This window comes from Carassius auratus, chromosome 34, assembly GCF_003368295.1.
Source record: "Carassius auratus strain Wakin chromosome 34, ASM336829v1, whole genome shotgun sequence".
Classification (NCBI taxonomy): Eukaryota; Metazoa; Chordata; class Actinopteri; order Cypriniformes; family Cyprinidae; genus Carassius; species Carassius auratus.
The window spans coordinates 20,046,760-20,070,357 of NC_039276.1; the positions used below are offsets into that span (position 1 = coordinate 20,046,760).

Genomic DNA, 23,598 nt, shown 5'->3' on the forward strand with positions numbered 1-23,598 from the left:
TCTCAAACCATCAAGGGTAAATTTGCTTCATCATGATAGGACTCCATTAATTGGTGTATTTGATTTTTTGGTTTCATTATAATATCTGTTTGATTTTGTACCTTTAAAGACATTCCACTGAGCTTGAAATGCTTCAGTGATACTCTTTAGTTCAGGAGTCTCTGAGTCACACAGCTATAAACAAGCAAGATGAGTTATACGAGCAGAGTTGACTTCAAAACATGGAAATAAAGCCACATCAGCATGTACGTACCTTCCAGTGCTGCTCCGAGAGCACATTCACGTCTTCAGTCTCCAGTTAGACCCACAACTGGCTCTTTGAATCAAATGTGATGTCCCAGGGTGAATGAGGAACAGCAGGAGTCTCAGCAGGGATCAGACGCCCCTCTGTCCCAGAATCCACCACGAAGAGCTGAACTGAGGGGAATCTACACACATGGACTTGAGTATTTCCATTTTAGATAAAGAGCACTGTTCTTCGATAAAAACTAAAGCCCCCTTTCATATATTGGGATAAAAGTTTACAGGTTTATATACACATTTGTAATGCTAATGGTAAATATATTATTACAATGCATTACCCTTTTATTTAAACAGTTATAGTTATATTACAATGTGCCATAGCTTTCCTCATTGCATATGTGTTAGTTCATAGCATACACTAATTTAGGGGTGAAACGGTTCATAAAAACAACAACAGTTTAGTATTTTGCATAGTTTTGTATACATTAGTTTTACCTAACAAAGCCCTTGAAATATAATGTGTATTAAACTTTAATTCTCTGTATTACTAGTTTATCCTGCCGCAATAAGGCATCTTCTTTTAGATCATTAATTTATTTTATTTATTTTTTTGTGATTTACATTACTTAAAATCCTATAAGCATTGATATGATGAATAAGAGCTAATATTGGACAAATAAACCTTCATTGTGTTGGAAATTCATTTTCACTAAACTGTGCCAAAACTGTGACAATAGAACTCTATCTTTAGAAACTGTGACACCCCTAATTGCTTCTCCACAGCCTCACAGGAGAAAAGTAGGCTCAAGTTACTCTTCCAAGACTAGATTCATTTTCTAAGCTGTGGCAGAGATGGCACACCATTTTTCTTTTTAGATGGTGTATTTTAGGTCTGTGCCCTGGTCTTCAATCCATGAACATAGCCTGTCTCCCCATCCGTCATCCATCGTTTGCGCATGTCTGCATTATTTATGTGCATGTTTGTATTATTATTATTTTTTACTCTTCATGTTATGCAGTACATGTTCTTCACGAAATAATTTCCATGACTGCTACCTTTCAGGTGTATTTATTGTTATTGCAACTTTTCAATATTTTCTGTATAGGGCTATCAATTTAACAACAACAACAAAAAAATATAGCACTCTGAAAAATAACTTAGTGTAGGTTCAGCTTGTAATTATTTGTGGCAAGTAACATTCAATTTAATGTCAATTTTCTGAAACATATTTGTGGATTCTGGCGTAAATATGCATGTCTGTTATTTAGAGATATTATATGCACTTATTAATTGTTGTGTTTCCTGTGATTGTCAGCTGGACTGGATCCCATTCAGAAACTTTTCCTAGATTCAATTCGTGTATACTCCACAAAAAGCGAGTCGAGTTTATTGTCAAACTCTCGTTTGAGTTTTACTCTTCTTTGTGATTGATCTTATGTTTTAATTAAGCCAGCGATTTAATTAAGCTAATGATTTGAACTTTAATTTGAACTTTAATGTTTTAATGTTTTGACTAAGATTATCCCTTTTTTTACAGAGCCTAAATTTGATGAAGTGTCCTCTAAGTACATTATTGTTGTCCTCTCGTGTACAATTTTGTGAAAGACGTCTACTTAATGACTTGTCTTTAATCTGTAAAAGTGAACATTTTGTGAGATTTTTTAATTCTAAATAATAAATGGGTATTTTTAAAAAAAAATATCCGATGGAACAACTTCCTGTTTCTCGTATAACACACATGGGAAAGGCATCATAGCTTAGCTGTGAAATAAATGATTGTCGCTTTTCATTATGATTGTGAACGCTTCGTTTGAGGGAACTATTGATGACAACCAGTTCGTGAAGTTCATTTTCCACACGGACAATAATAAGAGGAGAACAAAGATGGCGACGTCCCTGCTCCGGTTAGGACGACTTGGATCTGTCAAGGTAACAATAAACTGATTTCGCTGTATTTCTACGAAGATGGTCTAGAGATGCTTTGTAAATGTACATGAAGTGCCTTTTGCGTAAGATTTTGGTGTAGACGCGTTAAATCAGGACTTGATTCTCTATTCGTTATAAGTAGTGCAGTGATCAGCTTCATGTCAGTAAATTATTACATACAGACATGTTTCAGGATTAATAATATCTTTTCTGTGTTCACACAGTGTCTCCTGCGTGAGGGCTGGAGCACACCTCGGACCCCATTTGTTGCAGCTCTCTGTACTAAAGGGGACGTCCCACCCAAAACAGCAAAGTCAAAGGCTTCAAGTAAGTGTAAATGCATGCTTTTTCTTCCCATACATCCTTAATGTCCTGTTTGTGTGATGTTCATATGTTATGCTATAGCACAATTACTGTATACAGCTTGATTATGAGTATAAATAATATTTGTGCTTTGAGGTGCTGTATGTGATTTTAGCTTCCATTCTTAGGGCCTATCTCAATACCCACTCTTGTTGTCTATGTACTTAAATAAGTACACATGATGCATTTCCTGTATTTAGTCTGTGTAAGTGTTGAAGTGGGCGTGACGACTGCAAGGGTGTGTCAAACGTGATTAGCTGATGAGACAGACTTACAACATTTGCATATTTTGCAATATAAACTAATGAGTAACCTTTTATATCCTCATATGTAACAGATGACCATTTTTGAGTGTGATGCTCCTCTAATTAAAGGGATAGGTCACCCAAAAATGAAACTTCTGTCATCATTTACTCACCCTCATGTCATTTCACCCAAAAGAAAATATAATGCTAACCAAGCACTTTTGATTCCCATTCACTTCTGTTGTATGGACAGAAAATACCAAAACAGGTACTCGTTTAGTTATGGACATTCTTCGGAATATCTTTTATCTTCTACTGAAGAAATGCAGTCATAAGTGCAAATGTTTTGTAAAATACACACACAATACACACTAACCTCTGCACATATACAATGTGCAACACTTTATTTTTTGCTTCCATTTTTGGCCATTTGAGTTCCTGACCATGACGAATGATAGGATAGACTTAGCTTCAAATACTGCTCTGAACTGGTATTAGGGATTGTGTGGGTTTGGTGTGCATTAAGGATACTGAGCTTTTGGCATTTTTCAGACTTGGGACAGTCTTACTTCCTGTCACATGTTATATGGTGGCCAGGATCATTAGTGTGGGTATTTGGACAGGCCTTTAGCCTCTGGATTAGATCACTAGATCCCGTCCTTTCACCCTCATGCTTTCCAAAGACATGTGCTTTCAAAAGCATCATTTACTTTTGGCTGAACTTGAGGACATACAGTGTGAGCCCATGCAGTTTTATTAATTGCTTTCAAAAGTACACAAATTACCTCAAAATATGACTCTTTGGATTCATCAATGCTTTTACTATTGAAAATGACATATTTACAGACAAATTTGTAGTACTTTTAATGTGTAAAGTAATGGTTTTAATGATTTTTTTTGTGCAGGACATATTGAGGGGTTTGTCTTTTTTATAATTGATGGCAAGTATTTATCATTTACGCAAAAGGACATTTAAAATAGTAATGGACATGCAAAATGTATACTTCCTTGAATGCAAGATGATATGAGTATGTTTCATGGAATTATTTGTATATTTAAAAACTGTATATTTGGTAAAATATCTTCTTTTTTTAAATCTTTAAATAGTACACTAGAATATGCACTACTACAAAAATGTGGATCTAGTAAGATGTTTTTTTTTAAGGTTTTTGAATGAAGTTTCTTATTTTTTAACTCTTTTTAAGCTCATTAATAAGATCAGTATACAGTAAAAGGTAATGTTGTGAAATATTATGACAATTGAAGAACACACACACACACACACACACACACACACACATATATATATTTTTTTTTTATAGATTTTTTTCTGTGCTGGTTCTCTGATTTCTCAGCAGCCATTACTTCAGTCTATAGTTGTATACTTTATATTTTCAGGATTCTTTGATAAGAGGAATGATGAAAAAAGACAAAAATAAATGTTGTAAAAGTACACGTCTTTACCATCACTTTTGATGATTCTTGCAGAATAAAAGTATTTATATTATAAAATATTTATAGGAAGAAAAAAAAACATACTTACCCCAACGTTTTCATGGTTGTGTAGGTGGCCTCTAGAATTACAGACAAGGATGTAAAGGAACAAATCAACAATTTTGTTGTCACAAGGTCACAATTATTGAATTAAATAGAATAATTGCTTGACAATGGTGTTTGTTTGTTACCTGGGCTAGCCTGAAAAAAGCCTGTTTTCTACATTATTTCTACAGTCAATGTTTTTGCAAGACTTTTTTGGTGATATGAACTAATTAATTGAAGCATAGCAAAACAGATTTTGGTCTTTCCACATTCAGGCAAGCCTTAAAAGGGACTTTGACAAGGTGTGCAAGGGTTTCTTATGGTTACAGTGAATAGGAGGGTTTATCAAATGTAATAAATCATTCTCATGTAATTTATCCCATTTGCCGTTTCCTCAGCCATAGAGGCCGATGAGAGGGCTTCTCTTCTAGCCTACAAGCCCACAGTTGCCTTCCCTTCTAAGCTGTCTGCCACAGGATTTCTTCCCACAGACATAGCTTTAGCTGAGTCTGAAACCACTGAGGCTGTGTCCACAGCCGCTGCTAATGAGACGACGGCTGGGTGTCTAGACGCTGACGCAGCAGCAGCTGAAGAGATCACTGAAGTCCCAGCTACTAATGAAGTCCCTACAGGAAGTCAAGCAAGGAAGGCCTCAGATGTTGAGGCAGAAGGACAGAAAGATGAAGACGATAGCTCTTCTTCATCCTCATCCTCCAGTGATTCTGATTCAGACTCTGATTCTGATGACGAGAAGCCAGAGTCTGAAACACCAGTAAAGTCTGGAGAGAAAGCAGCACGGAAGAAATCTCCTGGTCTGACGATGGAAGTAGATGTTGCAGATAAGGAAACAAAGCCTGAATCTGCGTCACCTGGTGAAGCTCAAGAAAATCCTGGAAATGTGACTAAAGCAAAACTAAAAGAGGCTCCCACACCAAGTGCTAAACCAGAAGGATCAGATGAGACCCTTGTTGATCCTGCCCCTATATTATCTTCCTCCACAACTGAAGCAATTTCAGAAGTGTCCATTGAATCAATTCCAGCTGACACTCCTGACAACACCATCCACACTGCAACAGAAGTTAAAATAGCTCTAAAGAAAGAGATTGTTGTTGAAAAGGAACCAGAAACCAACGCTGAAGCTGCTGTCAAATTTGCTGCAGACGTCCCTACAGAACCTAGCCATGAAGAAGTAACCAAAACTGCTTCTCATGGAGAAGCTCCTGAGGCGCCTGGAGATGTAGCAGCTTCGCCTGAGGATGCATCATCCCAAACTGAGGCAGGAACACCAGCAGCCCCTTCAGAAGAGCTGGTCGACCCTGCACCTGTGGCCGCTGATGCTGTGGAGGCTCGGGCTGAGAGCAACGGTGTGGAGACACCTGAGGGTACACCACACATCCTTACTCCGTTTCTTTCTCTGGATCCGTCTCAGAAACACATTTCTCTTAGCATTTATTTAACGCTAATACCTTTTCATGGCAGCAGTGGGATTGCTTTTGCACAAAGTCTTTGCAACTTTTAATCTTCATTATGCTTTTACATAAAATTTGCTTTTCTTATTTCCTTATTTAATTGCCTATTGTATTTTCATTAAATTTGCATGACTTCATTAATTCTACCTGGGCTGATGCAACCTTGGGTTGAGGTTTAAAATGACTTCTATGAATAATTCATTACTTCTCCTTTGTCTGCTTTGTTGTATAACTCCTTTCAAAATAGTTCTGTAGATCTAGAATGAAGTATGTATGCCTTCTTATATATATAAGAAATATTCCCATTCCAGTGATAAAATTGCTGGATGTAGTGGCTCGTAACATTTTTTAAACATACAGTACTAGCTTTTGCTCACATTCTTTTCCCTCTTTCTGCCCCTTAAGAGCATCTGCACTCTCAGTGCTGATTTATATTTTGTGCTTGATGTACCCACTTTCTTCATTTGTGAAATATGGTTTGTGTGATCATGTTACACTAAAGGTAATATTGATGATATTTTTCCCATGCGAAGTCTAAAGTGTGTTGTGGTGATTTGTGAATGTGTGATGTTTGATTTATCAGTTTGTGTTGTTATACTCTCTAGCTCTTTTGTGTTTTATTACAACTATTGGGTGATATAATGTTGTTGGTAAGAACTGAGCAAAAGAATAGCGTAATGTGGAAAGATCCTGTCTTTAGAAGCATCTGGTTTACTTTAAAGTTTGATTCACTCGAGCTGTAGTCGGTGAAATGCAAAATAACAGAGTAATTAGTCAGACGTCTGTAGTCTAGGTTCAAAGCTACTAGAGGCACCTCACACCTTTTTGTGTAAAGGAACACCTGCGGATTGAAAGTGATTACTCTAACACCATGAAAGTGTGAAGATTCAGAACAGAAATCCTTTTGTAGAGTTGTCCTTCAAAGAGTTGCTTTATAAAGAAACTTTGTAGAAAAAAAAAAACTTATTCAGCATTTTGGTTTATTTTTTACTTTTCAAGATTACCTTCCAATCTGAAAAAATTTTCATTTACTTGTTCCTTGGGCATTGTACTCATTGTTTGGGCTTTATTCCTGAAACAACTTCTTGTCTTTCTGTTGCTGTCAGATGCATTTTTTTATTGGTATTTCCCCCCAGTTCCTCGTGTCTTAATCTCATATATTATTGATTTCTTCAGAACAAGCCCCGGAGCCGGAGCCCGAGCCCTTTGACAACAGCACATACAAGAACCTGCAGCACCACCAGTACAACATGTACACCTTCGCTGATGTGGATGTAGAGCTGTGTAAATACCGTCTGCCCCAGCCTTCCTCGGGCAGACACTGAGTCTGTGCTGCTGCTGCATTGGTGCACAACTCTGTTTCTTCCCAATGTTCTCTGTTCTTCAGATGATATACTGGCAAATCACAAGCTTTATGCTAGAATTCTCTAATTATGGAATTAAAATGATTTAACTTCAACAGAGTGCATCTAGAGTTATTTGTTGCTGTTGTCTTTTACATTATTTGAATGGTGTTAATCTCAATTTAAACTTTATTGTAATGAGTCTACGCTTTCCTCGACTTAATAAAGGAGGGTTAATAATAATGTTTCTATCATTAAATTGGCAAATGGTTGAAACGCTGTTTAAAATATTCGCTGAGAGGCGAGTCACTTCTCCTCCCCCTGCTTAGTTATTCATGAGCTGAAGGCCGTGCGTCCCCTTGCGTGGTGACGTTGCGCGACAAATGCGGATCCCGATTGCTGCAGCCGCTTGTCAGTGTGACGAAGATTGGCACCCAGGTAAGCTGTCACTCAAACTCGTCTTTTTTCGCTGCCTATCAATCAAACTATCCGAGCGACGCACAAAAAATGCCCGGGGCTGAGGGAAAGAGATAGTACTCTGTTAGGGGCTCACAGGACTGACGTGGGACAGTCGAGCCAATCTTCTCCTAAAAACATCTAGGAGGAGGGGAAATGTGTCGGGTTTTTGAAGGACAGGAGGTTTGATACTAGCGAGGGCCGAGCGCTGAGTGAAGGCCAGGTTCAGTCAGCCCAGAGGAGCGCTAGATGACAGGCTCAGGCCTAAATTAACAGCTTTAGAATCGGCTTTTAAACTAACAGTAATTAAAAGTGCACGTTACCGTCCTTTAAATTACATTTACGTCGAGGACCGCGCTCATGTGTGTAACGTTAGTATTTGTTTGGCGCTCGCTGCTATGGCGACTCGCTCCTGTGTGCTAGCGGGCTAATTCTCCAGCTAACGGCTCCGGGAACATGGCGTTTGCTACTCAACACCCGCTGCTACATTATTTCTCAGTCCACATAACGTGAACATTTAGACTGGACCGACAAGTGTTTCCTTGGTTTTCATGTTTAATCGGAGTCAATGACTTAAACGATCTGATAAAAACACGCCAACTAACTAACGCGTCGCAGTCTAGTCGTTATTTACACCAGCAACGCTTTAGCTAGACTTATTTTTTGTTAATAAACCAAATTGTCAAATGGCTTCTGGTTGAGATTGGCTTAAACGGACTTGCCATTATGTGAAGTTAGCGTAGTTTTGTTGGATAATAAGTATAATTTATGTAAATTGCTCAACACCAATGTTGAAGACATGAGAGAAACAGAAGCGCACTCCCCACAGCAGCTGTGATGGTGATATAGTGGGTGTGTGCTGATCAAACATGCAGAATCAGATGTCGATCTGTAGTAAATCACGCTGGGTTTACATATCAATACATTCAGACTTCCCTTTGCTAGTTTACACCATGCATTCCCCCTTTGATTAGGTGCATGTGCTAAATACGAAAGAAAGCTATAAGCCCGTATAATCATGTTGGTTAAGATCAAAAGTGGTTTACATAGGAGTTTACACTAACTATATAGCTGTTTCTGTCAAAAACCTTTTTTTTTTTTTAATGCATCTTTACTTTTAGTTCGTTCCCAGCTGCCTGCCCTTATGGTGACCCAGTGTTGGCAGCAGTCACTTTATGATGTCTGCCCATTCTTTGTCTGTAGACAAATATCAAGAGGGAGATCAGCAGGTAGGAGGGATATATTAAAAAATAAAAATAAATAAATATTTTTGCCACTTTCAATGAGAACTGCCGACTTTGGTGTCCCCTTACGTTTTTACCCCAAGAAAGTTTGAAACACCTAACTATCACAGTTAACTTGGTTTGAAACAGAACTAGTTTTAAATGCATCACATTTTCCCATCTCTAAAAATCCCGGGCCGGCAATACCACGACTTAGGTGTCCTTGAGCAAAGCATCGAACCCCCAACTGCTCCCTGGGTGCTGCAGCATAAATGGCTGCCCACTGCTCCGGGTGTGTGTTCACTGTGTGTGTGTGTTCACTGTGTGTGTGTGTGTGTGTTTGTGTGTTCACTGCTCTGTGTGTGTGCACTTTGGATGGGTTAAATGCAGAGCACGAATTCGGAGTATGGGTCACCATACTTGGCTGAATGTCACGTCACTTTCACTTTTTTCACTTATATATATAATATACACACACACATACATTGGGGAAAATAAGTATTTAGTCAGCCAACAATTATGCAATAACTCTCGTTATTGACCAAATACTTATTTTCCACTTTAATTTGCAAATAAATCCATTAAAAATCCTACAATGTGATTTTCAGAATGTTTTTTTTTTTTTACATTTTGTGAAGTGTATCTATGATAAAAATTACAGGCCTCTCTCATCATTTCAAACGGGATAACTTGCACAATTGGTGGCTGACTAAATACTTATTTTCCCCACTATATATATATATATATATTAGTGCTGTCAATCGATTAAAAAAAATTAACTAATTAATCGCACAATTTTTTAAAATTAATCGCGATTAATCGCGATTAATCGCAATTAAAAGACTGAAACTTTTTGGATATGTAAATGTAAAATGTAAATAATTAATGTAAACTCAAGACAAAGAAACTATTTAAATTCAAAATATGATTGTTTATTGGAATTTTTGTTTAACTTGTAACAATCAATCAATATCCTCCAAATTAACTGTTGGCTTGAAAGCCATATTTATTACAGAAATAAAAACACAGGCATGTAAGTACCATTTGAATTTCAAAACAATCAATGCCAATAATAGACAAAAATGATTTCCATGTTGAATTCTAAGTGGACTGCAAAAAAATTCCAAAGTATAGTCATTGCCAGTGCTTTAAGTGGGCCGGTATGCAGTACCGCCACTTCCAAATATAGCTCTTGAGCGTACCGCCACCTCTCCTTGCGCCCAGAACGTGCTTGTAGCGTACCGGTACGATCATTTGGACATCTGTTTTAATAGAGGTCTTAATCTTTTACCTGCACTGCCGATTTTCAGAGCGCCCTTCACAATGCAAGCTTCCTAATTCATCCCACCCAGAGCAGAAACTACATTACTCATTCACCCTTAAGTTATACAAGTGAATAGCGCATGTGTCGCTTTTCCCACTGTTAAGTGTCAACAACTCAACGTGGCCGGAGAAGGTGTGTGAAACTCGTTGTGAGTTATACTAAAGCAAAATCTTGAGTATTTATTGTCTGATAAACATTAAAAACTGTCTGCGGAGGTTGAGTCGTCCTGCAGCCCCCGCTGGCTGCTCATTGGCTGCAGCATCTTTTTTCTAAGTTCTAAAAAAATACCGTAGACGGCAAGGCACAAATTTAGATATTCATTTATCTAATTAATCTATAGCCTATGCACAAAGACAATATGATCTTTTTGTCCCCTTTTTGTTTTAAAGCTTGATGAAGAGAGAGAGCGCAAGTTGCTGCAGCTGCGAGGAGGACAGTGATGCACGCGCACAGGAGTGATTGACAGTTCGCGGCACTGTGTACAAAAAATACTCCGCTACACAATTATTTCGTTATTTTCGTTTAAGCTTATTAACGTTAGCGTTACAGAAAGGTCTGATTTACGCACTGTTACAGTCATTGTTTTTTTTTTTATTTTTTTAAACAATGACATTTGAGTTCATAATTTTAATGTTGCTGTTTCTTGTGGCAGACTGAATGAAGAATAATGTTTCTTGTGGCAGACTGAAGAGTAATCCGGCAGAGTTTTATACTGAAACTTTCCGTCTAAAAGTCCTTCCTTGGTCTTATCCATATTTCTTTGCACGTTGAACACACATAGGCCACAACTGGAAATAAAAAAAACTGCAACCGCGTTAATTGCGTTATTTTTTTTTAACGCGTTAAATATTTCAAATTAATCGAATGCGTTAACGCGCTAATTTTGACAGCACTAATATATATATATATATATATATATATATATATATATATATATATAATATTTTTTTCGCTAGAAAACAAATCCGTAAAATCAGGGGTTTAAGCTACAAAAGTTGCACAGATGTCATAAAATTAATAGAAATTTAAAGAACTATTAATACATTTGTTTGAGGTCCTGACATTGATGATCAACATTTAAACTAAATAGATAATTTTTTGTTATATATTTAATTGCTGTTAATGAGACTTTGTGAGTACAAGTTTAACTGTTGAAGTGTACAACTGGAAGTGATATAAACTAATTGAGCTACATATGCTTAAATACCACTGTCAAAGATATCGTTAGAAGTAGCATATGAGATGTAATCCCTTGTTGCTGTTTTCTCTTGGATCAGATGCAGATCATGGAGCAGTCAGAGAGTGACCTTGAGAAGGGCTTTGCCAGTGAAAACAGGGGAAGCTCCAGCAGCCCTGCATCCACTGAACCACAAACACAAATGGATGTCTACAAAGCCTGCATATATAGGTGACATGAGTGTCTGTATTTACACTTTACATTTTATAAGTAGACATTACACTTAAAAATATATTTATTACAAATTCAGCAAGGATGCATTCAATGCATCAAAAGTGCCAGTGAAGACATTTGTAATGTTACAGAAGATTTCTGTTTCAAATAAATGCTGGTCTTTTGAATTTTATATTCATGTGGCAGTACAACAACTATATTCAACATTGATAAGAATTATTTCTTGAGGATCAAATCATCATATTAGCTGAAGGAGTGACTTGAACAGTGTCTTCTCTTACACATGGTTCTTCTCCTCCACAGACATCCCCTCTTCCCTCTCTTGGCCCTGCTGTTTGAGAAGTGTGAGCAGTCCACTCAGGGCTCTGACTGCGTAACCTCTGCCAGTTTTGATGTTGACATTGAAAACTTTGTACGCGTTCAGGAGAAAGATGGCAAAGCCTTCTTTAGTGAAGACCCAGACCTTGATAGCTTGGTAAGATATGTGACAGATGGTGTTGAATTAGCTAATATTATTGTAAATACCTCATAGCTTCAATCTTAACTTCAAACACTGACGAGTGTCACAACTGTTTCCGTTCTTTTAGATGGTCAAGGCCATCCAGGTGCTAAGGATTCATCTATTAGAGCTTGAGAAAGTTAGTGATCTGTGCAAGGACTTCTGCAGCCGTTACATTACCTGCCTCAAGACCAAGATGAACAGTGAGACACTTCTGAGTGGAGAGCCAGGCAGCCCGTACTCTCCAGGCCATGACCAAGTAAAGGCTGTTTTCCTTGGATTTTAGACACTAACACTCACAGCGAGTACACTGGTGTAGTGTTCATTTATTTATTCTTTTGCAGTTGTCCAATGCCTTCTCAGGTGTCCTCAATCCCCAGGGCATTGTGGTGCCCTCACAAGGTCTTCAACAAGGCAGTGTTACAATGACCACGGTCAACCCGTCTCATGTGGTCACAGGTACATGTTCATCTGTCATTAGTTACATTGGAAGCTGCAAAGAGATACAATCATATGGCATACGTGAAATTTTGCAGATAGTTTGTATGCAACCACCTGACTGGATGGGGATGTAGTCTAATAGAAACCATGAGCACGAGATGAAAATAAACAATATTTCAATGTAATTCTGTAGACACTATTTTCCTGTAAAACTCTTTGTTTTCTAATGGCATTAATCATGCATTGCTTTATTATATGTGAAAATTGTGAATCTAATTGGCAACATTGGCTATTTGGTTGAAATGATGGCTTCTCTGGGGGAAAAGAAAATATAAAATCGTGTTTTGTGCAGGTAATACAGTATATCAGCCTGTGACTGTAGTCACACCACAGGGGCAAGTGGTGACACAAGCCATCTCACCTGGAACCATACACATCCAGAACTCACAGGTTTGGATGACACCCCAGCAGAGCACACACACACACACACACGTTTACTCACAGATCACGAGCAGACTCTCTGATCAGTGTCCCCTTCTACTTCCTGCAGCTCCAGCTTCAGCTCAATCAGGACCTGAGTTTCTTTGGGGGAGATGACAGCTCACCTAAAAACAAGCGTGGGGTTCTCCCCAAACAGGCTACCAATGTCATGCGCTCCTGGCTCTTCCAGCACATTGCGGTTAGTTGGCAAACAAATGTTAAAAAAGAAAGTCATTGCAGTATCGTTTTACCTGATATAAATGAATTAACACTTAAATGTTCACCGACTTTATGTAGCACCCCTATCCCACTGAGGAAGAGAAAAAGCAACTTGCAATTCAAACAAACCTGACTTTACTCCAGGTCAACAATTGGTAAGTCAATCCAGCAAGAACAGAGACTCTGTTGCAGCTTCTCTGGAATTATTCTGAAGTTAACTGATTGTGAAATTAACCACATAATCAGTAAAATATGCTGTATACTGTAATAGAACTGTTTAGTAATATCATAAAATCATAAGCTTTTTTTTTCATACTTAATCCTTTCATTATTCCCACATTATTTTATTTGTATAAACACATCTGTCTTTCATTTGTACTTAATTACCAAAATAGCAGCCCATTTTGACAGCCCTACTTTATGTTCCTAATCTTGTTTTATCTCCTTTATAAATAAAATATTTAAATTCAGTTCTCAAATGCGGTGCACTTATGTATTTTATTGATAGTGTACCTGGGAAACTTCTGACGTCAGTCATTTAAGTTCTAAACACAATAGTAACTAACAAAGCCAAATAATTATAGTGTGAACAATAAACCCAAGTAACTACATCTGAATTTAGAATGTATAGAATATTCATTTCTATTATGTAGTTATACATATGAAAACTGTTTGTTAAATAAAACAGACAGTGAAAGTCAAGTTGAGTTTATCCGCTGTTGTATGCATCACACATTTAAAATCATTGAAATACAGCATGCAAAATTAAAATAACTCGCGAAGCCATTCATTATAATTCACCACACACTGATCTATATATAGATTATATAATTCTTTATAGAACAATGCTTTTTATTCTTCCATGCATAACGAGGGATGCAAAATATTGTCTTTTGGGTCTGTCCTGCAGGTTTATTAATGCTCGAAGACGGATCTTGCAGCCAATGCTAGATGCCAGCTCCACAGAGATGTCTAAAGCCAAGAAGAAGAGCGCTCCGAGCCGCCCGCTTCACCGCTTCTGGTCTGACTCTATCACCTCATCTGAAACCCAGCAGCAGCTCACAATGCCAGACGGTACCGCCTCAAAATAATGTGTTCTCACAGCACTCCTGCTCCAATATTAAAACAAGTCTGTTTTCTTGGTTTGATATAACAGATTTTCCTTTACTGAGTTTTGACAGTGAATGTGCTGATTGTGTGCAGGTAGTATGGTTACAGTGGGGATGAACGTCGATGGCTTCCAGACGCTTTCATCAGATGGGGCAGCTCTTGCCATGCAGCAAGTCATGATGGGAGATCACAGCGAGGATGAATCCGAGGAAAGCAGCAATGAAGATGAGGCAGATTTGTCATCTGCTGACATGACTGGGCTGGGTTTAGATGTTAGTGAATAAGACACATGGACCTCAGGTCACACACTGCATGCTTGCGTTTACATGACACTGGTGACAAGAGATCCAGTCCCCTCGTAGACTTTCAGCAAAGCTGATACTTGTGCACTACAAAAACAAATAATTTAAGAGTACGGTATGTTACTCACACAAACATTTAACAGAGAGCACAACGTTACTGAATCATGCAGAGCGAGGAGTTGCAGTTCTGCACCTGGTTTTATTGCATAGACATGCAGGTGCGTGCACTTTTATATACAGACCCTTCATGAAGATTGGAACAGTAGAACGCAGAGGAAAGGTTTTGAGCTTCTGTAGTGAATGTTTGTAATGGACTTTTTCCTATATTAACTCGTTTGAATGCCAAGATTTTAAGAGTGTTGTCGTGCTGGTTTTATTCACAATGCATGTTCATGTTTTCTTGTATGCCACGCTTGTAGAGAGGCTCCAGACGGAGTTCGAGAGAAGAGATGATTATTTTTATATATGAATGTTGTAAAAAGTGTTGTTTTTTTCTTTTCTTCTTTTGTTTGTTTGTTTGTTTATGTTTTATAGGGAATATTTATGTACAGAAACGGTACTATCTGCCCTGTTTTCGGGGGTTGACAAAGTTTTTTAGAAAAAGCTAAAAAGATGTTGGATTATAAACATTTTTAAATATGTTAATTGGTTTTAAAGGAAAACGCCACAGTTTTTTCATATTCCACTATTTTTCCCTCAACTTAGACGAGTTGATATAAAATGTGGCGATTTTTTTTTTAAGCAGATAAAAATGACGACTAATGTGTGCTGCGAAGTGCTCTTCAGTCACTCATTAACACATTAAGTGTGTGCTCCTAAATTCGTCCCTGTTTGGATCCTAAGGAATGAATGATCCTAAGTTAAACGCAAGCATAGTGGCACCGCACTACAGCAATTGAGTGCTTGGACTGAGATGGGAGAGGTACATATCAACTCTTCTAAGTTGAGGGAAGAACATATCGGAATATGGAAAAACAGTGGCGTTTTCCTTTAAAACTCACATACAAAATGCCTTACATATTCTTTTGTAAAACTATACTGCTGATAAGCACAGAAAGCCTGATATGTTGATTAAATTTAGTAATATGAGTTACATAAAAGTCTCTTCCAGTAGTGTTGCTTATGCTGAAGATGTTCCTTAGTTTCAGAGGGACATTTTTGTTTTTACTATGTAGGTTAACATGCAAAGCTTCCTTTAATCAGAGTTATAGATGCTTTGGGCAATTATGGCATAAAATGTCCATATAAAAGTCAAATAAAGGTCAAGTTTTTAGTATTTTGCCACACCATTTTATGTTAAATGTTATAAATTGTGATGTTTTTTTTTTTTTTTTTTTGCTTATTTAAGGACTGTAAACACTACAGTAGTATAACATATTAAAGCCTTTAAAAAGTTTTGCAACCGTGAAAATACTTTTTGCATTGATGGTTGGACTTCGTCCTTTTTTTCACCATAATCATTGAAAAATTATTAGACAAGCACATTGGAATATTTGTGTATTTAATACTTCAGGACACGTCAGAGGATTGTTTGGCAGCTGTTTCTTAAAACTTAAAGCAAGTACTGTCTAAGACTACTTACAAATAAAACCTTTTCAGATTTGAGTGCGTGTACTATAATGGTATCTTAAGCCGTGCCTGTATTTGACATAGTGACCAGTGCAAGGTTTGTTTTTACCTGGATTCAGTTCCTTGATGTTGTCTTTCCCGTAAGTAAACTGTAGAGCTGGGAGTAGAGGAATGCAGCTTTTATTCTCTCTGTATGAAAAGTAGCAGAGACGATTATTGTAGTTTTTTCTTCTTCTTGTAATTCTTAAACCACAAGAGGGCGCTGTTTCATCAGAATAACTGATGAGATGATTTCAGAGTGTAACCACTCCCTTTTTACAACTGCCTTGTTTCTGGTATTTTTCCATTCGATTTATAAGAAATGAATCACAACAGTGCAAACTTTAATTTGAAGGAGTGTACAAAATTCATAAAAAGGAGGTGTACCTTTTGACAAACCACAAACTTCTTTGTTCACAGACGAATGTGACATGATCACAATCCTGGCTCCATCCAGGTGTAAACCCCAGGTTCAGCTTATGTTGGGTATACAATTTTCACTCCACCTTTCTTGTGATTTTAGACAAAAGGCAAATTGGTTTTTGTTCATGTGAGTGATGATCACAAAGTGTGACTTCTGCATATCTGAAACCACATTATTTCCTGTACCACTTCTTTCACTATTGTTTTTTTTTAAATGAGACACAGTAAACAACTTTGAAAATTGTGTAGTGTATGGATGACTTTAGTGAAACCTCACTGTCAGTCATTACAATAGCAGTGGTTCTTCAGAATAACTATTTTAAACAAACACATATTGCAGAAGGTACCACTGAAGCTGAGGGGCTGCACCAGTTTCATCAGAGCCATATCATGGTCCAAGCCCTTAGGTCTGTAGCAATTTTAATAAATGATCTTCTCCACTGCGAGAGATTGCATTGCATTAACTGGCTGTTCAATCAAACCAACATGTCCACAGTTTATATGCAAACCTGCATGGAAAGCTGCAGACTATCATCATTTCCATGTGGGTGTCTGAATATTGTTCCATGAACCCCGTATACACAATGTGCAGCAGTCAGTATCCAGCGAGATGATATGATGGAGCCTCCACACACACAGGTGCTCGTTCTGAAAGTCCCGGGGAACTGACCCTCAACGGTTACGGCTTGCTGTATAAGCATTAAACTTAGGTCTGGAACCACAAGCTATGCAGAAATAGATCAAATGATTATTTGGTAAACTCCGATGTGACCAGTATTATTACATTTGCAATTTATAGTTATAAAGATAAATTTTTAAAGCGAATACAAAACTTTTCAGAAAACTCCAAAATAGCAGTTTCGAGAAGAAGAAAAATCTGATTGACTTTGTGTGGGCGGTGCTTCCTGCACTTAAGTGTTGTTATCATTCCCAGAATGCATTGGGTTTTACTAGTAGGGAGAGAGAAGAAAACAAACCCATTCAAATGGTTAAGAAATTGTATGTCAATAATACGGGTTAATTCATCCAAAACCATATTTGCCTTGAGAAAAAAGAAAGGCCTGTTTTGAATAAAAATCAGCAGTGAAGGGCATGACTATGACGTAAGGAAATATCATATGAGTAATATGAGCTCCTAATATGTCCCATGGAAAAATGAAAATCAAAAGGGTTTGTTTTACTTGAGGTAAGAAAATGATGACAGAAATTGAACTCTTCATGCATGCTGAGAAAATCTACAAAATATTAATAACATTTGACTTTAAGATATTAATCTACTATGCTGGAGAATGAAAATGAAAAGCAAATCAGCTGTAAAAGAGTCAAATATGCACAAGTGTTCTGGGAAACTGCTGTGAGCAGAGACTCCAGGCCTAAAATAGCAGGCTTACACAAACCACAGGGGCCATAAAAGGAAAGAAGCTGTACTATGTGTACAAAAATACCCTGAATGGCTTGTAAACAACATACCAAACTCAATGTCATATTTACAACAGTGTCTACAATTCTAAGCAGATTACAGATACATTGAAATGTATTCATTCCTGAGGGTGAGGCACACGTGAATGAAGAGGTTTTAGTTCTGTGTAAATTAAATCAGATCAGAGCTGCTTTAGCTGTCACAAGACTCAGCACACATCTTGCTTTCAGTCAACATATAAGAATCAACTGAAATAGTTAAAGAGCGGCTAGAATCATTAAATTGACTGATTACAAGTCAGTTTGATGTCAATGCTGTCAGTTACATTTAAAATGTTGGGCATTTATGCAGCATTTATGCTGGTAAAGGCCCAAGAAAGATTACAGATAACTATAACACCAAAGCATACTGATGTTCTCTTTCGGCTATTATAAGATTGCAGGGCATGCATTTCCTAAATAGCAACTATGATAACAATTTATGTTGTTTCTAATAGAGTTCAATGGAACCTATGACCATAGTTAGTTTACGATGTGTTGATGAAGAACAGAAAGCTGCTTTGTTTGAATGTGAATTCTGTGTGGGCTGTGCTATATACTTCTATCAGCGGAGTTCAGGACATTTTTTCAGAATATTGCTGCCTTGCAAACACTGTAAATAATGAGGAGACTGTTATACCTGAAAGTGGTTATGTGTGCATCTTGATGGGCTGCTGGACATTTGTGTGGTTCATACTTATTGACACTAGGTTACTTTGGAATTCCAGCTCAATAGATGATAGAGGAACAGCTTTCACTTTCCTTTAGTTTACTTTTTATGTACTTCACAGAAATGGGCTTTATTTACTCCTCAGAAATATACTTAAAATAACATTTAAGTAAACTTGACTTACACTTACAAAAAGTCTAAATATATTTGAGCTATACTCCTAGAATCTGTGTATTCATTATTACATGGTAGAGGGTGATAGTACACATCTTCTGTACAGAATTTCCAAAAAAACACCAGATACTTACACGTGTAAACACGAGCACTTGTGTCAAACTCAGCACTAAAATCCAATAGCACAAATAGAGAGATACAATCAGATGAAAAGAGCGGGTCATTTGTCTCAGTACTATGATACCTTTTCTAGTATCTTGGACAGAAAAGGGAGATTCAAGATCGGTCTGTAATTAACTAGTTCTCAACTTTGGGATCAAGTTGAGGTTTTTTGATGAGAGGCTTAATAACAACCAGTCTAAAGGTTTTGGGGACATATCCTGATGGCAATGAGGAATTAACAATAGTCACAAGATGATCTATGACTTCTGGAAGCATCTCTTTTAGTAGCTTAGATTGAATAGGGTCTAACATACATGTTGTTGGTTTAGATGATTTAACAAATTTGTACAATTCTTCCTATCCTTTAGTAGAGAATGAGTGGAACTGTGTCTGATGTGATACTGTAGCTGAAGGCTGCATTGTTACAATGTTATCTCTAGTAGTATCGATCTTAGAAGTAAAGTAGTTAAAAAGTAGCATAAAGTCATTTCTGCTGTGATGTTGACAAATGTCAACGCAGTGTGCTTGATTTCCCAGCAAACTCACAAGACCTGAACCCCATAGAGAATCAATAGGGTATTGTCAAGAGGAAAATGAAAAACCAAAAAATGCAGATAAGCTGAAGGCCACTGTCAAAGAAACCTGGGATTCCATTCCACAAACTGATCACCTCCATGCCACGCCAAATCGAGGCAGTAATTAAAGCAAAAGGAGCCACTACCATGTATTGAGTAGGTGTACAGTAAAGGAAAAATTTATAAGACCAACTATTCACAATTTTTCTTTTTATTGTTTTTTATTTGTTAGTTAGTGAATTGGTGGGTTTTTGTTAAATGTGATCCAAAATCATCACAATTAAAAGGACCAAAGTCTTAAACTACTTCAGTCTGTGTGCATTTAATTTAATTACAATACACAACTTTCACAATTAGAGTTGAATTACGGAAATAGATGAAATTTTCCATGACATTCTAATATATTGAGATTCACCTTTATATCACAATGGGGGGTTCACGTGTTGTGAAAGTTCACAACACGTGAACTTTCAATCTGAGGTGGAGCTAGTCTGTGCAATCTAGAACTTTTATTGTTATAGATCTTTTAAAAAGTAGAGATGCAACAGCACATTTATGCTATTTTGGAGGCTCTTATTTTGTAATTCCACATCAGACAGTTCTGAAAATATGCAGCTGACATTGTGGCAAGGTGTACTCTCAGTCTAAGGGTGAAAGTGGCCTGTGCAATCTATGACTTTAATTTGTATAGATTTTTGAAAGTAGAGATGCAGCAGCATATTTATGAGATTTGGGAGGCTCTTATTTTGTAATTCCACATGAGATAGTTCTGAAACTACACAGTTGACACTGTGGAAATGTGTACTTTTAATATGAAGTGGCACTAGTGTGTACAATCCATCTATAACTTTTATTTTTATAGATTTTTGAATGTAGAGATGCAGCAGCATATTTATGAGATTTGGGAGGCTCTTATTTTGTAATTCCACATCAGACATACCTGAAATGATACTGCTGACACTGTGGCAAGGTGTTCTCACAATCTGAGGTTGAACTAGTCTGTGCAATCTAGAACTTTTATTTTTATAGATCTTTGAAAGTAGAGATGAAACAGCATATTTATGAAATTTGGAAGGCTTTTATTTTGTAATTCCACATCAGACAGTTCTGACACTATGCAGCTGACATTTTGGCAAGATGTACTCTCAATCTGAGGGGAAAGTGGTCTGTGCAATCTATAACTTTTATTTTTATAGATTTTTGAAAGTAGAGATGCAGCAGCATATTTTTGAGATTTGGGAGGCTCTTATTTTGTAATTCCACATGATATAGTTCTGAAACTACACAGTTGACACTGTGGAAATGTGCACTTTCAATATGAAGTGGCAATAGTGTGTGCAATCAATCTATAACTTTTATTTTTATAGATTTTTGAATGTAGAGATGCAGTAGCATATTTATGAGATTTGGGAGGCTCTTATTTTGTAATTCCACATCAGACAGTCCTGAAATGACACAGCTTACATTGTGGGAAGGTGTTCTTTCAATCTGACATGGAACTGGTCTGTGCAATCTAGAACTTTTATTTTTATAGATTTTCGAATGTAGAGATGCAGCAGCATATTTATGAGATTTGGGAGGCTCTTATTTTGTAATTCCACATCAGACATACCTGAAATGATACTGCTGACACTGTGGCAAGGTGTTCTCACAATCTGAGGTTGAACTAGTCTGTGAAATCTAGAACTTTTATTTTTATAGATCTTTGAAAGTAGAGATGAAACAGCATATTTATGAAATTTGGAAGGCTTTTATTTTGTAATTCCACATCAGACAGTTCTGAAACTATGCAGCTGACATTGTGGCAAGATGTACTCTCAATCTGAGGGGAAAGTGGTCTGTGCAATCTATAACTTTTATTTTTATAGATTTTCGAATGTAGAGATGCAGCAGCATATTTTTGAGATTTGGGAGGCTCTTATTTTGTAATTCCACATGAGATAGTTCTGAAACTACACAGTTGACACTGTGGAAATGTGTACTTTCAATATGAAGTGGCACTAGTGTGTGCAATCAATCTATAACTTTTATTTTTATAGATTTTTGAATGTAGAGATGCAGCAGCATATTTATGAGATTTGGGATGCTCTTATTTTGTAATTCCACATCAGACAGTCCTGAAATGACACAGCTTACATTGTGGGAATGTGTTCTTTCAATCTGACATGGAACTGGTCTGTGCAATCTAGAACTTTTATTTTTATAGATTTTCGAATGTAGAGATGCAGCAGCATATTTATGAGATTTGGGAGGCTCTTATTTTGTAATTCCACATCAGACATACCTGAAATTATACTGCTGACACTGTGGCAAGGTGTTCTCACAATCTGAGGTTGAACTAGTCTGTGCAATCTAGAACTTTTATTTGTATAGATCTTTGAAAGTAGAGATGAAACAGCATATTTATGAAATTTGGAAGGCTTTTATTTTGTAATTCCACATCAGACAGTTCTGAAACTATGCAGCTGACATTTTGGGAAGGTGTTCTTTCAATCTGACATGGAACTGGTCTGTGCAATCTATAACTTTTATTTTTATAGATTTTCAAATGTAGAGATGCAGCAGCATATTTATGAGATTTGGGAGGCTCTTATTTTGTAATTCCACATCAGACATGCCTGAAATGATACTGCTGACACTGTGGCAAGGTGTTCTCACAATCTGAGGTTGAACTAGTCTGTGCAATCTAGAAATTTTTATTTTTATAGATATTTGAAAGTAGAGATGAAACAGCATATTTATGAAATTTGGAAGGCTTTTATTTTGTAATTCCACATCAGACAGTTCTGAAACTATGCAGCTGACATTGTGGCAAGATGTACTCTCAATCTGAGAGGAAAGTGGTCTGTGCAATCTATAACTTTTATTTTTATAGATTTTTGAAAGTAGATGCAGCAGCATATTTTTGAGATTTGGGAGGCTCTTATTTTGTAATTCCACATCAGATACTCCTGAAACGACAAAGCTGACACTGTGGGAAGGTATACTTTCAATCTGAGGTGGAACTGGTCTGTGCAATCTATAACTTTTATTTTTATAGATTTTTGAAAGTAGATGCAGTAGCATGCAGCTACTTTCTGTCTGAGGTGGAACCAGTCTGTGCAATCTAGAACTTTTATTTTTTATAGCTTTTCGAATGTAGAGATGCAGCAAGCATATTTTATTGTTCTTATTTTGTAATATGAGTATTAGAGGGTTTTTATTTTAGTATTCAGCATCAGACAGTAACGGACTGTGTGTTGGGGAAAAAAAAGTAGTGTTTGCTGGAAGAGCACTGCATTCAAATCAGTTCTCTGATGGTTTTACCGTCACACATAGTTTATACGCGACTCTAGAAATAACTTGGCAGCTAGATTGTCCGTGCTTTTCTACTTGGTGGCTTGAAGTATTCTACTTTTTGGTAAGGGTAGCCTTAAAAGTGCTATAGCTAACAAGTCAGCACAAGCTTTTTGTCATGATTTGTCTAAAAATTCCTAAAAGAGGTGAAGTCTTGCATCTACACCTAAAGAATAAACTATAATTATGCTGTTTTTGTCTTGAACGGTGTGGGAAAGTTTCGATGCGGCTCCTCTGGGTGTGTTAGCATGTCGGCACAAGTGTGATGGACACTTTGTGAACAAGATGAGGTCAGCGGTGGAAATATGAGAATTAAATATGTGGGATAAGTGTTAATTATAAGCATTCATGTCATTATATGCATTTATCTTTAATTGAGACATAAAACGATGAACTAAAAAAGTAAATCTTTAATTATTTAATTATTCAGTGTCCCATAAATTAATTGACCATAAAGCAAGGCTGCAGTCTGTATTAGATTGTGCAAACTGAGTTGGAGACATTTTATGAAGGTGTGTAGATCCTGAGTTGTGCAATCTAATCCAGACTAATCTGTTAACTTTTCAATGCAGATGTGTAGGTTTTTCTTTAAGGGTGT

At 37.0% G+C, this 23,598-nt stretch overlaps 2 protein-coding genes across 4 annotated transcripts; both read left to right on the top strand.

Moving 5' to 3' along the window:
- The first annotated feature begins 2,039 nt into the window (after window positions 1-2,039).
- On the top strand, window positions 2,040-7,245 carry LOC113053481 (nucleolar and coiled-body phosphoprotein 1-like). The gene is made up of 4 exons (XM_026218561.1): window positions 2,040-2,173; window positions 2,395-2,497; window positions 4,716-5,699; window positions 6,963-7,245. The coding sequence occupies exons 1-4, from the start codon at window positions 2,129-2,131 to the stop codon at window positions 7,109-7,111; spliced, it is 1,281 nt and encodes a 426-aa protein (XP_026074346.1). The 5' UTR covers window positions 2,040-2,128; the 3' UTR covers window positions 7,112-7,245.
- A 212-nt stretch (window positions 7,246-7,457) lies between these two features.
- On the top strand, window positions 7,458-15,870 carry LOC113053483 (homeobox protein PKNOX1-like). Of its 3 annotated transcripts, none has more exons than XM_026218563.1 (10): window positions 7,458-7,567; window positions 11,410-11,540; window positions 11,847-12,018; window positions 12,131-12,301; window positions 12,387-12,501; window positions 12,836-12,933; window positions 13,034-13,162; window positions 13,261-13,337; window positions 14,093-14,256; window positions 14,386-15,870. In XM_026218563.1, the coding sequence occupies exons 2-10, from the start codon at window positions 11,410-11,412 to the stop codon at window positions 14,574-14,576; spliced, it is 1,248 nt and encodes a 415-aa protein (XP_026074348.1). In that variant the 5' UTR covers window positions 7,458-7,567; the 3' UTR covers window positions 14,577-15,870. The 3 variants fall into 3 exon arrangements, with proteins under 3 accessions (XP_026074348.1, XP_026074347.1, XP_026074349.1); XM_026218562.1 differs by lacking the exon at window positions 7,458-7,567 and adding an exon at window positions 7,602-8,814; XM_026218564.1 differs by lacking the exon at window positions 7,458-7,567 and adding an exon at window positions 9,077-9,100.
- Window positions 15,871-23,598: the final 7,728 nt, after the last annotated feature.

Bases quoted from the DNA above. Each gene is read 5' to 3' on its own strand.
- LOC113053481 (XM_026218561.1), top strand. From the start codon at position 2,129: ATGGCGACGTCCCTGCTCCGGTTAGGACGACTTGGATCTGTCAAG. The intron at 2,174-2,394 runs GTAACAATAAAC...GTGTTCACACAG, and splicing joins GACGACTTGGATCTGTCAAG to TGTCTCCTGCGTGAGGGCTG. The intron at 2,498-4,715 runs GTAAGTGTAAAT...CCGTTTCCTCAG, and splicing joins AGCAAAGTCAAAGGCTTCAA to CCATAGAGGCCGATGAGAGG.
- LOC113053483 (XM_026218562.1), top strand. From the start codon at position 8,761: ATGATGTCTGCCCATTCTTTGTCTGTAGACAAATATCAAGAGGGAGAT. The intron at 12,934-13,033 runs GTTTGGATGACA...TACTTCCTGCAG, and splicing joins TACACATCCAGAACTCACAG to CTCCAGCTTCAGCTCAATCA. The intron at 13,338-14,092 runs GTAAGTCAATCC...TCTGTCCTGCAG, and splicing joins TTACTCCAGGTCAACAATTG to GTTTATTAATGCTCGAAGAC.